This window comes from Thermobia domestica, unplaced genomic scaffold (genome assembly GCF_964235325.1).
Source record: "Thermobia domestica unplaced genomic scaffold, izTheDome1.hap1.1 HAP1_SCAFFOLD_403, whole genome shotgun sequence".
Classification (NCBI taxonomy): Eukaryota; Metazoa; Arthropoda; class Insecta; order Zygentoma; family Lepismatidae; genus Thermobia; species Thermobia domestica.
The window spans coordinates 7,329-26,774 of NW_027656113.1; the positions used below are offsets into that span (position 1 = coordinate 7,329).

Below are 19,446 nucleotides of genomic sequence, written 5' to 3' on the forward strand. Positions count from 1 at the left end.
CAAGAGAGTGGGGTCCTAAGTTATAGCTTGTTTAGCTTATACGTAAATCCGGCAATGGCTACGCTCCGTAATTTTTTAAGAACTCGTACGGAATGAGCTCTCAGGAGTATGTTTATTGAAGCTTGTTTCCATAAACTGGGATAGCATAATTTTATTTTCCAGGGAGAAATCTCTGGCATCCTTCCTGCAAACTCCCACACTGGTGATAAGTAGACGATAAAATTTTGGAAGTATCGAAATGTAAATGGCACTTCAATTCAGGTTGATGTTTGTAAAGTTTTAATTGAATGTGCATATTCACCAGCAATCTTTTATAACCGTTGTTATTTTAATCAATATTTACGTTAAAATTTCTATACTACAAAACATATATGAATAATATAACTTTTGATATCTGTATCTGGAACCAAGATTCGCACCTAAAAATCCAGAAGGTTAAGAGAAAAGTATCAGCTGGTTACCTGGTCTGGCCAGCATTAAACTGTCCAGTGTGTGTCCAGTGTTGGTGTCCGTGCATGAACCGAATATGTATGTCATCGATGACATCGTTGGGAATTGAAAGTGTTTAGAAGTACTTTTGATATAGCAATGGACTGATAAAAATACTTGTGGTACATGATGTGAGGTAGGAATATAATTGTAGATGTTTAGTATTTTAAAACAGACTGTATGAAAAGTGTAACATCTGTATTGTATTCGAGTTTACATTAACCGTAACCGAATACGCCCACATTTGTTTTCTTTTGCAGAAATCTCCCTTGTACGAGTGAAGTAATAATTATTTATCACTATATAGTTTAGAATCCAAGATCTTATGTCTTCAAATTGGTTTGATAGATTGTGCATTATATCAGAATGTGGTAAAGCTTTCTTCACACTGTAAATTTCTAAACCGAATTTTATGTATGTTTCTGTTCGGTTACAAACATAATTTCATAAAGTAGTTGTAAAGTGAAAAAAACTCTTATATTTAAAAAAAAAAATCTATTAGAACAAGTGAAGCTAGTAAGTTTCTTGGTTTATTGCTTAATTCAAAATTTATCCTTGCACTAAATTGGTAATACTTTAGTTCAAGGTATTGGTGTAGATTAGAAATAATGCGTCAAATTAAAAAAAAAAATGCTTCTCTTACTTTAAATAATTCCCTAAAATGTTCTGGAATATTATTAACCCAGCGCATGCCCAAATAGTTGCGTACAGATTGATAATATGCATGCAAACTGATGTGCCCTGAAAATGATTACGTTGTATCCTATAATAGGGTTAAGTTCCAAAGTTGGGCGTCCGTTTCCAGCAAAATTTTTAAAATTTACAGGAAAGATATGGATAATTTGAACGTTTGTGTGCTTGATAATATATGAGTCTCGAAAAATATGTTTCTTTGTTATATATAAGCGGTTATAAACATGGGACTATACGGCGAGCGGAGGGAACTACTTGGCGCAAGGTAATCGAACAGTTGCATTGTTGAAGAGAAACGAGCATTTAAGTTATCAACATGGCGAATGTACAAGGGCAATGAACTAACAGTTTTAACATTTGTGAAGCAATACATTGATAACGAGCAAAATTTTCTAAAAGTTTGTGAAGAGCACGGATTAATAAACCTAATAACAAAATGCAGAAAGTGTGCAAAGGAGATAACAGCGAAAAAACGTGGCGAAAGTGGACGCCCAACTTCGGAATAAATATCCTATAATCAGTGATGAAAATTTTCCGATTCGTGAAAACATACTCCACTTATTCCTACATCGTTGTTAAGTCGTGATGTGAGGTGTAAAATTTTCTTCTATATTTTTCCGGAAAATTTTCCGTCTTAACAAATATTAGTGATCAAGTAACGATTCCTCAGTGTTCATAAAATTGATTGAATTCATTTATAGAAATGTTAAAAAGTGAAAGATCGTTTAAAGAATCTGAAAAATGTTCATGGATCAGACAATGTTCAGAACTATGTAGGAACAAGTGGAACAATTTTTCACGAACCGAAAAATTGTCTGTCGTGTATAGTGATGAAAATTTTCCGGAAAATTTTCGGATTCATAAAAACATACTCCACTTATTCCTACATCATTGTTAAGTCGTGATGTGAGGTGGAAAATTTTCTTCTATATTTTTCCGGAAAATTTTCCGTTCTTAACAAATATTAGTGATCAAGTAACAATTCCTCAGTATTCATAAAATTGATTGAATTCATTTATAGAAATGTTAAAAAGTGAAAGATCGTTTAAAGAATCTGAAAATGTTCATGTATCAGACAATTTTCAGTACTATGTAGGAACAAGTGGAACAATTTTTCATGAATCGAAAAATTGTCTGTCGTGTACAGTGATGAAAATTTTCCGGAAAATTTTGAAACGGAAAATTTTCCGGTTCATATAAACATACTCCACTTATTCCTACATCGTTGTTTAGCCGTGAGTGAGGTGGAAAATTTTCTTCTATAATTTTCCGGAAAGTTTTCCGTTCTTAACAAATATCAGTGATCAAGTAACAATTCCTCAGTATTCATAAAATTGATTGAATTCATGTATAGAAATGTTAAAAAGTGAAAGATCGTTTAAAAAATCTGAAAATTTTCCTGGCTCAGATAATTTTCAGTACTAATTAGGAACAAGTTAAACAATTTTTCATGAATCGAAATATTTTCTGTCTTATATGGAAAAATTGAAAAACTGTCTATGAGTCGGAAAATTTTCATCATTTTGAAGCAAAAAATAAAACAACTTTTTGTGAATGGGAAAAATTTTATTGCTCTGTAGAAACAAGTGAAAGGAATTTTCATGAATCGGAAAATTTTGGTCACGATGTAGAAACAAGTGAAAAAACTTTTCATAATCCGGACAATTTTGGATATTACGTATAGTGATGTTAGGTGGAAAGTTTTCCACTATATTTAACTGCACATTCAGCTATAAAATTTAATCCCTGTAGAGGAAAGTTAGACAGCAACAAATGATCATTTTCCAGTTAGCTTTTGGAAACCAGAAAATTTTCTAATATTTCAAGTTGGGAGTGAAAATATACAGTGTTTCTCTCTCTCTCTCTCTCTCTCTCTCTCTCTCTCTGTGTGTGTGTCTAAAGTACAGGAAACATACATGGAGTTCGTAGAGAACAAATATCCCATTCCAATATTTAAAATGTAAGAAGAAATTGAAAAGAAACCCTTGTAAATTTATCAATTTCAAAAACAGAAAATTCCACTATTTCTTCACGTCTAGGCCTGCCTATGTAATGAAATAACTAGATAAAAGTTCGTTATGAAGATTATTTTTGTAGCACAATATAAGAAGAAATCCTTTGATTTTATTGTTTAACACTCGTAAATCATAATTTCAATATTGGAATTTCGTATAATCAACATCTTAGAACAGATATTTGTATTTTAAAACTATCATTATTATGTATAAAAATGTATTAGAAATAATGACGATTCGATAGAACAAGTACATACATACTATATATATATATATATATATATATATATATATATATATATATATATATATATATATAAGAAATATGTTCTTTATTTTGTAAATTAAAATGAAATTACTTGTTGCTTTTAGAACGCGGCGCTAATAGTGCTGCTTTTTATGTTTCTTTTATTATTTTATTGGAAGAACAACTACACAAATCAGCTTCCTTATTAGTTATATTCCATTTTCTCTTCTAAATGAATGTATGAATAAATACTCGACTCGAATTTTGGGTAGTCAAAAATTTACAGTAGACAGTTTATATTATATCTACTTATTTATAAATGTTGCAGTATGTAAATCTGTAAAAGTAGTAAAGCTATGAGAAAACCGTCTTATGCATATTAAACTGACGAAATCTAACATTGTAAGATCAAAGGTGGATTATGAGGGAAGAACGCATTGAAGTTTTTGAAACATTTTTGAAATGAAGAATCGTTTGATTTTCACTTCATGAAACTTTTTAAGACAATATTTAATACCAATAAATTTTACGGCTAAACAACGATGTAGGAATAACTGGAGTATGTTTTTATGAATCGGAAAATATTCATGACTTTTAATAAATTGAAATTTTAAATAATTGAATGGGATATTTGTACTCTACAAGCTCGAGATGTGTTCTCTACACTTTGCATACACACACACACAGAGACAGAGAGAGAGGGGGGGAAGAGAGGAGTTGAGTTGAGTTGATTTTGAGTTTAACATCTCTTTCAACAGCGAGACTATATAAGACGGGATCAACTGATTAACGTGGAATCCGAACTACATGAGCTCCCGCTGGGAATCGAAGCCAGATTTTCCATGCCAAAGGCGCGTATGCTAACCGCTTAGCAACGAAGGAGCTCGCAGAGGAAGAGAGAGAGAAAAACACTGTTAAAAATTTTACTTCTCAACTTGAAATATTAGAAAATTTTCCGGTTCCAGAAAGCTAATTGGAAAATTATAATTTGTTGCTGACTAACTTTCCTCTACAGAAATTCAATTTTGTAGCTCTATGTGCATTTAAATATAGCGGAAAATTTTCCACCTAACATCACTATACATAATATTTAAAATTGTTCGGCCTATGAAAAGCTTTTTCCACTTGTTTCTACATCGTGATGAAAAAAATCCGATCTATGAAAATTCCTTTCACTTGTTTCTACAGAGCAATAAAACTTTCCGATTCACAAAGAGTTGTTTTACTTTTTGCTTCAAAATGATGAAAATTTTCCGACTCATAAAAACTTCTTCAATTTTTCAATATGACAGAAAATATTACGATTCATGAAAAATTGTTTAACTCGTTCCTACATAGTACTGAAATTTGTCTGAGCCATGAAAATTTTCCGATTCTTTAAACTATCTTTCACTTTTTAATATTTCTACACATGATTTCAATCAATTTTATGAATACTGAGGAACTGTTACTTGATTACTGATATTTGTTAGAACGGAAAATTTTCCGGAAAAATATAGCGGAAAATTTTCCACCTCACATCACTACCTGTAATATGCTATTATTTCGTCAGAAAATTCATGCCTTAGAAGTAGTTTCTTAGAGGGTTTGAAAAAACCCGTTTTTTTTTTTTAAAAAAAAAAGCCCAACCCATCTGGGCCCATAAGGTTTTTTTCGGGTTTATTTTTTTAATTTTTTTTTAAATATTTCAATGTCTTTGGGGTAAAAGTGTTAAAATGTGATTTATATTTCAAGATTATCATTGTCACAACTTGCAACAATTTTCTGTTCACTGCTGTTTTGAAAAAATGGCCGCCGTTTTGAAATTTTACATTAGATCGTCGAGAAAATCTATACAGCAAATTTAGTGTTTCTCTTGCATGTACCCTGAAAATTTAAACTTAAAGACCGAAAATTGCGCTTTGTAGCGTGGATACTCGCTATTTTTTTTTTAAAAAAAAAAAAAGATTGCCGCCGTTTTGAAATTGTACGTTATGCTGCCAAAATCTATACAGGACACTTAATGTGTCTCGTGCTTGTATCGTGAAAATTTAAACTTAAAAGACCGAAAGTGGTACCCTGCAGTATGTGTGGGTGACCTACAGGCAGACAAACGAACAAATGTAGATCGGATCATCCCAGGAGCCTCAGTGACGTTCGCCAAATATGTACACCAAATATATTAATTTAAAACAAAGATATAATTGACGTTTTATAAAATAAATGTTTCAAAATGTCTTGCCAGCATAAAATAAATGATTTTATTGTTGAAGTATTCAATTCCGATGGTTTGTGCGTTCAATTAAGGGAATTTTCCGAGCACTTGTTGTAAGACGGTTCTTTCCAGAAAATTAATCTAAAACAATTAACAAAAAAATGATAATAATAAAGTAATAATAATAATAATAATAATAATAATAAAATAAGTGTTTCCAAATGTCTTAAATGAAATTAAATATCTTCCAGCGTAAAATAGTTTTATTATTGAGGTATTCAATTCTGATGGTTTGTGCGTTCAATTGCAGGAATTTCCGGACCACTTCCTGTACGATTTTTTTTTTCTTTCTTTCTTTCTTCGAAAATGCAGCTTTATTTACTGTACATCGAAACTTCTCCTAGTACGGAAGTTTGAATTCAGCACTTGAAATAATAAGCGTTACATAGTTTTCGGAACTTAGAGCATTAAGCTTCTAAAATTTGTCAAGAATTTTTACGCTATTGCAGGTGTTGATTCTACAGATTGCTTATTTGAAGAGTAGTAACAAATGACTAAACTAAATTATTGTTGTTGGAAAACCAAATTTTACTGAAGAATACTTGTGCTATTATCAAAGATAAGAAATAATACTAATAGTTTTACTAATTTATTTAAATATTTACTGGTAGTACCAACACCTATGGCCTTAAACCCGTCAAAAGTATGAGGGATAACGTCCCTCGCAGTCGACAAGCACACTATTCACGGAAAGTATTTTCTAAAATATGAAATTGCATATTTTACGTCAAATAGGCTATAAGTATAATCCATAATTTATTCTATAATTATCTGAAGCTAAAGTATGATTTTTTTATTCATTCAACAGAACTTTATGAGGTCTTATGTTGAATGTTGTATACCTTAACGTGAAAACATCTAATTCGCACAAGAAAAGTCCAAAACACTTTCAATGTGATCACCTTAGTTGTACCAATAATATACTAACAAAAAACTCAAAAACCCAGGTGGGTCCAACCCGAAAAAACTCACCGGGTTTTTTCGGGCTGGGCCCACTTGGGCAAACCCTGGTTTCTTAAGGTAGAAGTTTCATGAGTGCAGATTTATTACAAGGACTTCCTCTTACGAGAATAAATACGCATCCAGACATATCCTATAAAACTCGCTGTGCGAGTGTGCAAAAATCTCAAACCAAGTTGTGTTAAGTGGCCACTAAAAGTGAGAATGCTATATAACTGATTCTGTACAGCAGGCAGCCAAGTGCGGGGGTGCATCCGTAGAGAAGAGACGCATCAGCAACGAGTAGTATGCACATAAACGAGGATAGTATAACAAACATTTGATACCGCAAATGAATCACGTTAGTTAGAGCATTTGTAATAATTTCAGTCTTGTAAATCTATACTTGCGGACATAAAACACAGGTTTCGTACGTTGTGCAGAAATATTTCACCGGTGGAAATTAATTTGTCACACAGTCGTCTTTCATATATACTCATTCATTTTAACCCTAGTATAGCTCTTGTAATGAGGTCACACTTGTAACATTGTACTTCTAAACATGAAATACTGGTTTCCTACATTGCAAAAAATTCTTTCGACAGTTGAATTTAATATCCTACCCAATCCTCTGTCATATACATCCACTCACTTAACTGTAAAATTACAATTTTTATGATGGGCCATACAAACCAAACTTCTTCAGATGGTGTACACGTAATACTGCTGCTTGTTTTAATACCCAGTAAGTAAATAGAAATACTGGCAAACCTATAGTATAAGCAATGACGACAATGAGAGGACTCCTCCTAGTTCTTTTTGACTCCACCTTATTACATGTCCCCTTACTAACGGCTTTTTTGCATTTTTCCTCACAGTGTTCATATCGTGTCGTCGCTACTGGATATAAGCATATTCAAAGGTTAGATATATATTTGAATAGTTTAGGTGAAAAATTACTAAAACTTTTTTTATGTTTTAATGTAACAAAGCTAAATCAACCAAACCAAACCTAATCGTAAGCTTAAGGAAAAGGAAAGAAAAATAGCAAGTCCCAAAATGAGTTTATTCTCTGGATGATATGCCTGTACAGTAATTTACCCCAACACATTTTCTTCGAAATATTCATATATTTTTCCAAATTTGGCCTCTGTTACAATTTTAAATTTGGTATTTAACTATGCGTATTCCCGTTGGGGCATGCGGTCGAAAAAGTGTAAGAATTCATGCCAACCAATCTGAATTAGATTTTCCTGTTTTTTTTTTCATTCACACCAGACTAATGCCGGGATGGTACCTAACATATAGGCCTCCTTTCTTCTTTCTCTTTCCCCGGATAGTGTGTTCGTCGAAGGACGTTATCTCTCATATGTGGCGGGCTAGCATGGCCATAGATACCGGAAGCCCAGAAATCTAAATTCTGAATCCTAAATTACGTTGTACATCAATGTATGCAGTTTAACTCAGAAATTTATATAAAATTACTATAATGAATGATTGTAGTTTAATGGGGGAATCAGCATCGAGGCTATTTGTTCCCGTCACGAGAAGGCGAATGACCAACATATACTGTATATTAAAACTTCATAATAGAATATCTTAAAAGTGTATTTCAGATCAAAGACAAAATAAGACATTAAAAACAAACAAACAAACGAAAAAAACTATCAAAAATAAAACTGGGGTCGTAAAAAACAACTAAAAGCAGGTGTTTTGTAAAGACATTCTGTAGGCTTATTGTAAAGCTTTGGGAATCGGTGCAGGTAAGTACACAAGGCAGCAAAAGCTAAAACGCAAGATCGGGAACAAGCTTAATTGCTATTAGTTCAGCAGTAAATACTGACCACATGTGTTGCATAACCACATTCTGAGCTTTCCTCTACTGAGACGAAGGCGCAGCCGAGAGAATCATCTCGTTTTTGAACCATCTGTATATATCACATCAAAATCTGGGTACTATTGAAGTAAGGCTCCAAACTTTTGCTGGAACTCGTGAGTACTCGTATGCTGTTTGGTGTATGACAACAACCAAAAGTCGAACATAGGCGGAGTCAGCCACCATAGTGGAACAGCACAAACATGCTACAAAACAAAAAGCTTACCACACAAATTCGTCTGTGCCGGAACTTTCGTAAGCACGAATACCATGGGCGTCTGGTCCGAGAAAGTCTATTGGTTGTATGTCTGGCCACCACGCAAAGGGATGCTGCAAGTGTAATCAGATATACAACGCACATAGCCTGTATATTTAAGAAGTAGTCTCTCGTGACGATAGGCTAACAATGATTCATTTGCTTCAACATAGAGGCTAGTTACAGGGTTAGTGCGTGAGGCACCAGTAGCTAGTCAAAGTCCCAGGTGATGTACAGTGTCAAACTACTTCAACAGGGAGGAACAGGCTGATGAGTGTAAATAACACAACCATAAACTAACTTGGATCCAATACGATAGATTACGATATGATCGTAACAAAACTATACGATCAGTACTCGAGTGCGCTGGAAAAGTACTCAAAGCAATTTCAGAGCTCGGAGACAGGAATACTTAAATTGATTTAAGTTTAGCGTCGCTTTCAGCTGCGAGGCTATATTAGACGTGGACCTACAGCTTTAACATGGGATCCGAATTACATGAGCTCCCATCGGAAATCGAACCCGGATCTTCTACGCCAAAGACACGTACGCTAACAGTTTTCTGTTTGAAAGGCTGGGCAGTCCGTAGACCAAACGGAATGATCACCCTTACATTTGACACATAAGGGCTTGAACACTGTAGAGATTCGCACCATGACTTCCCAGGACATAATTCACATAAAAACTGGCGTCACATTAGAAGAAGTACTGGTGTGCCTGAAATGCCAACATTTAAAATAGCGAAGAGTACTAGGAATGTAGAATATAACTTTCAGTCGATTATGTCCATCCTTCACGAATTCCGGGAGCGTAGGTAAACTGAAAGCAAGAATGTGACTCAGTAAGAACTAGTTATCCTGACTTGTTACTGTTAATCCGAGCGATTTCCCGGACATGTTGGTCTACCAGTTCATGTTTTAACGTCCTCTTCAGTGGCGTTTAGGAGATATCAGCGAGAAATTACCTAACTGATATTCAGTAGACTATAAGGTTCTAATGATACAGAAACCAGTCTAATACTATTAGCTTCACAATTTGCTTCGTATGTACCATTTGCACTAACAAAGTGCCTTTTTGCAACTTTGGAATGTCTTTGACTTATCTGGCTATGTAGGTGATAACTTTGTAGTGGGGACAAATCCGTAGTACTATTCGGACAGTTAGATTCATCAATTTCTTCTTTCGTATGTTTAAAGACTTTTCTGATTTTAAGCTTAAACTGTTAAAGTTCTTTTTACTATTTACGCACTAATTGAAAATTTTAATTTTCAAGCGCCATTAAGCAGGATTGGCTGGTTTAAACCAGTTGGTTTCATTTCTTTTCTTTTTTTTTAAAGGAAAAAAGACGAAAATTGCTTTAAATCGTGTGAACTTCATGATGACGTTTCCACATATCGAACCACCTGCATTAGTTTCATCTCTTTTTCACCTTTTAATCAAGGCATCCCATGTTCAATTCTGGGTCGAATCACAACCACCCTTCTTGCAAGTGTAAACCAAGTAGCGGCATTTATTTTATGCTTTTATCTTTCAGCTTTCAATTCAGTATAATAATTAATTACATACTTATGGTTCGATACTCTATAACTTAAGATCAGATCGTATGCATTATGTATCATTTTTTTTTTTTGTGTGTTTGTTCTTCATTGCTATTGTGTTTTATGCGTATATATGTATATGTTGATAATTTCAGTATTATAATTTAGTAGATATTATGTGCTATAAGTAATGTATCTCTAGCTATTTGCTGTTGGACTATTTTATAGTGTAATATATCATAAATTTATAATCTTTTATTAGGTGGATGAGAGGAGTTGATTAACACACGGAGCAACATGGTCGCCCTGTCTGTCTTTATAGATGCTGAAGGGAATCAGTCGGGGGCAGAACATTGGAACTTCAGTAAAAATGGACTGGATGAATTTACTTTCGATGGAAATTTTGCAGTATTGCTCTGTTCGTTAGTGACAGCCATAGTATGGGTTATTTACATTACTTATTACAACTCCCGTGTTGTAGGGTATTTCCTTACGAAACTACTCAACCGTTTTGTGAAACAAGGCTATGTCAAAGTAGGTAAGGAGTTTAGTGTATATTAAAAGGTAGAAATTATAAATATTTTAATGTTAGACCATCAGTTAAGTGCTAACGCTTCCAGGGCCCAATATGCTAAAATGTTCGAAATTCTTCATCACTTAAACTTGCATGTTATAATATTTAGCACAATTCCCTTAGTAGCATATAACTTATTCTTTCACCATCTTCTTCGAATGACATGAATTTCGCGAGATTTCAATAGTCATTGTGGTGCTTTCATTCAAGCGCATGCACTACTGGTCATAATGTGGTTGTGTTTGATGTACTGATGTAGTTACATAGTTGTGCTAAGAACAGTTAATAAAGTCCTTAAAATTCTCAATAACGTTGCATTTTGACAGTTGCGGAAGTCAAGAGAATACCTGGAAATCACTCTAATCATGAAACAAAGCGACACCTCCTGCATTCTCAGTTGAAGCTTAATGTGGTTGGATTCTACGTCAAGCTGTAGTTTCACATAACATGCAGCCTCTTTGTTGAAAAAGGACGTCAATTGTTCAGGACGGGAACAATGTGCACAATGCGAGTTTGAGTTATCTTTCAGATATCACTCGTCGTTACAAGGAAATATGACTGGCATAAAGAGATAAGAATAATCTATAGCAATCTGTGACACATCAAGAGAGGCTCTAATGTTAGTAGTAGTAATATTTTTGTTAGACAGATGGAACCAAATAATTTGATATCGATTGTTTACCAGTGGAATTATTTGACTATTTATTTATTTATTTATTTATTCGAGGGCTACGGTTTCTTAGTGGGAGAGCGTTCACCTCTGGTGCGTGGGATTCCCAGTTTGGTCCCAGTTCGCGCCAAGTAGGCTTTGCGGTGGACAAACTCCATGTGCGTTGATTTTTTGGGGGGTTCTCCCATTTCCTCTCATTTTCTTCATTCCACCATTTCATTCATTTCTCATCATCACAGTCTCCTTTAGCCTACACGACATAAGCGTTGGACGTAAAACTGAAAAAATCCACTTCGGTTTTATTTATTTCTTCATTTCAACTAGTAAAGATAGATACTTCGAAAAGTATCTACTACCTTTGTGTCTACTTAAAACTTACTGTTGTATAATTTTTTTAAATGCATAAAATATATAGAAGAATTATCATCAATCTCTGCTCTTAATTTTGTTATTGAAAATTGTTTGCACTTGGGGTCAGTCACTCAAAACAATGTGGAGAACCACCTGGATATACACCAAAGAAATTAAGAATTGCTTTTTGTGCTTAACCACTTTTCAGCTCTTTTGTATACTTAGTTTGTTTGTTTTTTCGATGATTCACATCTCATTAACGCCTTCAAGTCGCAGAAGATCCTTTTAAGAATTTTGCATGTATCGAGATATGGATTACCAAAGACGACATGAACGAGTGTTGAAATGGTATATTAAGAAGTCTTAACTGGATGCAAAGATAAGACATTCTTTTCGTTTTTCAATATCTATCATATAGTATCTTTAAGTAAAACATACTTCACATTATCTCTGCATTTAAGATATTAAACATCTTCGAATTAGTATAAAACTTTTGAATTCCTGAGAAAATAACATTCAAGATTTCGGAAACTTTATCGAGTTTCTATTATCAAGGACCGTAGAGACTTACAACGTATTCATCAAAGAGCTTTTCACATGTTTAAACTTCGGTCTCCAATAAGTATCATCAATTTTCTTTTAAAAAACGTATCTTATTTTTTAACCTGGTAACTTCTTTAAATAGCTGACTTTTGGGCTAGGTAGCGGAGGAGCTACCCTAAGTAAATAATCCCACTTAAAATAATTAAGCTTAGTGCAAGCACTTAACATCAATAGAATATACCTATTACAATTTTATTTTCTTTCGCAGGTAAATGAAATATTTTGAGTATGAAATCCCGGTCTTCCACCTTATGAGCTATGGAATTTAAACTACTATGATGTGGCCATATTCTTTATCCCTATACATTGACGATTATTAATTTTAATAGGAGTCAGAATGCCTCGAAACTTGTACATGAAAAATTTGATATAACCAGGAAATTTATAATTTAATAAATCATTGATTATAGTTTACACAATTTTATCAATAAATAAAATGTGAAACCAAAATGTAGCTGTTTAATTTTTGTTGATTTAATATGAAATGATGGCATTTTATTTCCTATCCAGCAGGTTCCTAAAAAAAACCAACTGGTTTAAACCAAAAAACGAAAAATGTTCGTAAAAGTGTAAGTGTTTGTAAAATCTTGATGAACACACATTTGTAGGTTATCATGTTTCACTCCCGTATATTATTTGTATTATATTCAGACCTAAATTCCTCATTCATTACTCAAAAAGATTATACTACAAAAGCAACTTTTTTTTTATAAGTTTATAAATGTTTATTTTGTGATTTTTTTTTTTTTTTTTGCAGATATTATTATTGTTATGTAATTGCAATCAAAGAAAAAGTCTAAATATTGTTTCGTTTCAATGTTTACTATTGATAAGATACATCGAAATGCCGTATTTTTTTTTTGTGTGTGAGGGGGGTCATAGAGACCCCACGAGTGGCATTTAGTGAAATGAGAAGTATCTTTGGTGTCTATTTATGTATAAATGAGTCTGAGCCAAAGTGGACTAAAATAATTCGTATCTTTATTCACTTTTCTTACTGAAATGCAAATTTAGTCATTGTATTTCTTTAATTTGGACCATTAAAAGTCGTTGTTAACTAACTTGAACTAAATTAGTTCTTCTGTACTCCGTAGTACTTTGAAATTGTCCATATGTAATTCTGTATAATGGTTTCACTTGTGCAACTATTTATCTTTTTGTCCTTCTGAAATGACTCTTGGCAGTTATATTAAGAAGCATTTAAAGATCAGAACAACGTATTTTTATTAGGATTCATTTGTGAGTGAGTCGGCAGACGTATCGCATTTGTGGCCAATTAGTCCTGGTTCCGAGTTCAAATGGAGGACAATTTCTCTCGGATGTAACTTGAGAAGCGGTTTTTATTCCGCTTTAAGCTTATGTGACCCCTTCCAGCATAACCCGGCTGTTGCATAATAACATCAAGGCAAAACAAACTTATTTCTGTCCATATATGATATGAATATATAGAGCAAATTATTTAAACCAAAAAAAACCTGGTTTAAACCAAAAAAAAAAAAAAACGTTTTTTGTGTTTTTTAAAAAAATAAAAACCATGGTTTTTGCCAACCCTGCTATCCAGATTTCCCTTTTCGCTGTTTATTATTTTTTTTTTTCTTGTCATGAAAAATGCTTCAAAAAATTCCTATCAGTGATGTTTTGGCCTTCCGTAAAACCTTGAAATCTTCTAATGTATGTTAAGTTTCCTGCAAGTACTTAGATAACTCTGTGATAGCTTCTTTATCCTCGTGGGGTTCCTAAAATGTATTTTTATTCTGGTGTCGAAATTCCTTTTTGTCACACCTATGTAAATATCTAATCAGAAACAAGGTATTTTATATATTCTGCTTAAAGATTTTTTTTATCAAAAAATAGCTTTTGTATTGACTAAGAGGTCGTTTCAAATTAATTGGTGGTTTCAAGCTGTCTTTTAAATTATGTTTTAAAGCTATTTTCCGGAGTCTATATGATAAACTGGGGAATAATAGAAAGGAAACCCATTTGTTCTTTTGTTTGTCACTTTTATTGTTGTTTCTCTGTTCGCGCCTGTCGACAATATCTAAGGCTCAACGAGTGCTTTCAAAGCATTTTTCAGTAGAACAAAAAGTCCAAAATTAAACACTGAAAAAGAGAATGGGATACCATCATCTCAAATTACATCAACCAAAGTTAAATAGTTGAATTTTGATTTCACATCTATTTCTTGATAAAACTGTGTAAAATATAATCAATAATTTATTAAATTATAAATTTTGTGGTTACACCGAATTTTCCATGTACACGTTTCGAGGATAATTCATCACAGATACATATGGATAAAGGATATGGCAGCTTTATAATAGTTTGAATTCGTTGATTCATAGGACAGAGGCCAAACAAAATGTGAAGAACTGAACAAAACACTTCTATTTACATGCAAAAGAAAAAAAAATGTATTAGGTATATTCTTTAATGATAAATGCACTTTCACTAAGCTTAATTCATATAAAAAAATTAATATACTCAGAGTAGTTCCACAAAAATAAGAGGAATTATCTAAAGAGGTTACTAGGTTAAAAATAAGGAATTAAAGATAAAACTTTAAGATATCCTTGCTGAATATGTTATAAGCTTCTATGGTTCTTAATAATGAAAACTCGATAAGGTTGCCGAAATATTGGATGTAGTTTTTCTCAGGGAAAATGTTTGTACTAATTTTATTGATAATATGTATTCCATTCACTCTATTAGAATAATTATACACTTTTGAGCCTTGCTTCTACCCAAAATTCGGATCTTTGTTCTTACCCCGCAGCCACAGCATAGTCCAGTTACTTAAGCAACTAAGCAAATAATTTCTTGAATAATAATAATAACTATAATAATAATAATTCGAATATTACTAGCCTTGTTCTTCTGTACCCATCTTATAATTAAGTTCTAATAAACATGTTAAATGTCAAACTTTTCTTATAATGTAACTGGCTTAAAGAGCAATCGGTAAACTCAAAAAATACTTTCCTTGCTCTGTTACTTCTTATATTTCTTTGTTTTAAAGTTTAACCTTACTGTTAACTGGCAGTCTCTCATTACGACTTTCCAACATTCTTAATGGATTTTTTTTTTTTTTTTTTTTTTTATAATACTACTAAAATTACCGTTTCACTGTAAGAAATGCAAGTACCCCCCTAAACTCATACGCTTGTCTTTGTCGTCTTTTAATTTGGTGATTTCATTTCGTGATTTTTATTTATTTATTTATTTAAACACAATCTTCACAACGGTCTTCTTATTCAATCACAAATATGGTGTCATCTCATCCTTTGAACCTCACAATTTCCTTCCTCCGTCACTTTGTATCTTTTCTGACCTATCTGATTCTCTACAGTTCTCTCCTTGGTTCAGATGTTGGTTCACGTGGTTCACTACTTGATAATAGTTTGCTAAAAGTATGCGCTGGTGAATGACTACGAGCTCTGTAGAATTCACTGTACAGTAAATAGTGTAATTGCTAATGGATTGAGAAGCAGTAACGTCGAATTAGTAAATAATTAGACATTACCTTCCTTCGTCAAGTATTGTTATCCTTGTCAATTGCTGGTGGTTTTATTCTTGTAATATTGTTGGGCTCCAATATTCTTTAGTATGGTTACCTGACGTATATCATAAAGGTTCGGCCACTTAGAAAATGAACTCTCCAACTTACTTATCTCTAATCCGTGTTTGTTGTTATCCTGTTCATTCTTGTTCACGTTCCATGCTACCACAGCTAGATTGCTGCCCGTGGTCACTGTTTCTATTAATTGTAAAACTTACGAGATTCATCTACGTTCATTTCCAGTGGGGAGAGGAGACCTCGACACATTCCGTCTTCGACTGAATCATGAAGTGTCAGTGTACATGAGTATTTGTTGAACGATTATGGTTGACAGGCTAACGTACACGCTTTCTGTGTACGTGATTCTGGGTTGAGTTTCAGTAGGGACTTTGCCTATCCGAGTGGTGGTTCTGATCCTGCCGTAACAGCAGGTCCCGTCTCATATAGCCTTAGTTATGAAATGGGACGTTCAATCCGATCCAGTTATTTCAATCTAATCAACTATGAAAATGCATAAGAGAAAATTGGTTGTATTTTTAGAAAATTTAAAATATGCTCTCATAATTAAATGAGAAAGAAATTACAAATCACAGTCTTCTAAATTTTTTGTTCGTCAATGTTTACTGTGGTGTACAATTGCATCAAAATTTACATTTGTTAAATAATAATAACATAATCACTAATTTTATTACTTAATCTAGATAAAAAATTTGACACACACATCGATAGGTGGTATGCAAACAAGTGTGAGCGTAATATGTTCTATTCAGAGAGTTATTGGTTGCACAACTAACAGGTGCAAGCTATTTCAAATATCTCCTGCAGGCAATTTACAGTACCGTAAACGCGTTGGCTACTCGTCAATGGCAGCGTGCACCAATTCCAAAGGAAAGCGTGTTATTACTCGTCCAAGGGTACGTTTTAGGGACGCAGTATCAAGGTCTGGCCTCGAGTATTACATTAGCATTCTGACATCAGTTCCACATGTCGTAATTCTAGGTGTTAAGGTCGGGACTACCAGCCCTTCATTCGTCTGCCTGCTTGTTGGAGCCACGTCTGAGTCGGCTTTGCCTTATCGGTGGGAGCTGAATCCTGTTGGAAGACCTAGTGGGTATTGGTAAAGAGAGTATAACTACAGATGTCAGAGTATCAGAGTGGTAATTCACAGCACGCGTTTTTACTTCAGTTTCACAGAACTGGAGCTTTGTGGCTTCATGAAATGAAATCTCACCACACCATTACAGCGGCGGAATGTTGCGCTCGTTGCAGTTTGGAAACAATCACAACGACTTCCTTGAACGAGTGTTCAACGCTCCTTAGTGATGATCTTTTTGTCCGTGAAGAAGATGTGGTGCGAATCATCTGTTAACCGCTGAAGCTGCTATGCTTTGTGACACTGTTCCGCCCTTGTTCGATTCCCGGCGGGAGCTCATGTGGTTCGGATTCCACGTTAATCAGTACGTCCACGTCTCGTATAGCCTCGCTGCTGAAAGGAACGTTAAACTGAAAATCAACTCAACTGAACTGTTCCGCCCTAGCTGCCCAGATGAAGTTAAGAAATGTCCTTTGAAACCTTTGTAGGCCCGATCCCTAGATCCTTTAGCCGTATCTGGCAAATGTATTGTGGATGCAGTCTAATTTCTTTCGCATGTCACTGTGCTTCCGTACCGGATTTCATTGCAGTCGATGCACACATTTTTTTGATGGCGTGTGAAGCCCTTGCAGCACATTAACGATCCTGCTGGACGATCCTTACGTTATCTCTATGGTCCGGTAGACGAACACACGGGCAATCCGGTAATCGCAAGTGGCTGCAGGAGGTTGAATATCCTGCGGGCTTACTTGCGATCTCACCAGCTGTATGTAGTCCTACAACGGTTATCCTACACTTATTTTTACACCATTCCATTTGAAACAAATAGGGGCGGTTAAAACATTGTGATTTCAAGCCATCACGCTCTTTACTACTCCACTTAAGATGTCGTTTTGGTAACTTTTAGGTGGTTACTTACGATAGCATGAAGTATCAATACTTTTATCTAGACTTGATATTATTATTATTGCTGTTATATGTCAGTGTCAAGTTCAGAAAAGTTAATGGTACTGATGAATACGTAATCAAATTCACGATACTAATTCTTGTAAGTTCATTAGTCTCTGTGGTGGAGAAAATATTTCAAGTTAAGAGAAATAAATAAAAATTAAATTCAAATGGTTCCAAATAATTAATATGAATGTACTGTATACTTCTCATAAGTCATCGTTCTTAAACTTATTGTAATTACCTGATTGTAGATATGTTTTGTGATTATTGAAGTTCTTTGTTTTCTACTTTTGTCTTTTGTGTCATTTTTTTTCTTTCTTTTCTGCAGGATCCTTTACATTCAGTGTTCTGTCAGGAAAAATTATGTTTCGAGATATTGTATACATCACTCATGATTATAGTCTACGTGTCCAAGATGGATGGGTTATATTTCGCTGGTGGAGATCATATGTACCAAAAGATGTTTCGGAAGGTGAATAGTACTCTTTTTCCTTCTCCTTTTGTGCACGGTTCTATATTTATGTACTTACTGCATCTACAATTGCATTCAAAAATCCTTTCCTTTATTTGAAGAAACTTTTGTTCAGTTATACACTGAGGAGTTAAGAAAAAAAAAAAAAAACTTTACAGTTCTAGCTAGCACTACACTAGGATTTTAAAATTGATAATTGTAAATTTGTTTGTGGATGTCTGTATATTGTAACACTACATGTTTTATACTAAACTTTATTTATTATAAGAATGAGATGATGATAATGATATAAATAGGAAATAAGCTTCCCATGGAAACTTCATCTATCTGTTTCCTCTACGGTACTGTCCACATAACAGAGAAATTGGGAATCCTTGCATATCATGTAAAATAAATAAAACAGAAAGATTTTATGAAAGAGAGGCCTTGACAAATTTTAGCTCATCCTTATTAAAAAGCAAGATGCCTCAGTCTTTCAGTCACGCTAAGTTCTACCATGGTATGCAAACTTCAAAACGTTTAGTGGTTGTGGGTAGCATAAACATCTAGTTGAGAATATTTAGCAAGATGTCTTAGTCTGTTAATCACGCTAATTCCTAGGATGTTATGCAAACTTCGAAACATTCAAGAGTTGGGGTTACATAAACATCTAGAAACATATTTATATATTTTAAATCCTTATTATAAAACCAAGATGAGGAGTTGTGCGTTTAACGTTTGTATTTAAACCCAGTGAAGCAGACAATCAACGTCAGTAATCCTAATAAACAGGTGTACAACTAAAAGTTTACAAAGAGTAGAAATTTCCTTTCACTAAGTCACTATTTCTAGACTAATTTTTGACAGACAACATTATTTGACATGATTGA

At 33.8% G+C, this 19,446-nt stretch overlaps 1 protein-coding gene across 1 annotated transcript in view; it reads left to right on the forward strand.

The window, feature by feature from the left end:
• Positions 1-456: 456 nt before the first annotated feature.
• LOC145676830 (bridge-like lipid transfer protein family member 1) overlaps positions 457-19,446 on the forward strand; it is a gene marked incomplete at its 3' end in the record, with an annotated part of 144,951 nt that continues 125,961 nt past the window's right edge. Inside the window, exons 1-3 of the mRNA XM_081747616.1 lie at positions 457-625; positions 10,570-10,845; positions 18,434-18,577. Coding sequence (XP_081603742.1) covers positions 10,605-10,845; positions 18,434-18,577 — 385 coding nt within the window. The remainder of the gene's footprint in view (positions 626-10,569; positions 10,846-18,433; positions 18,578-19,446) is intronic.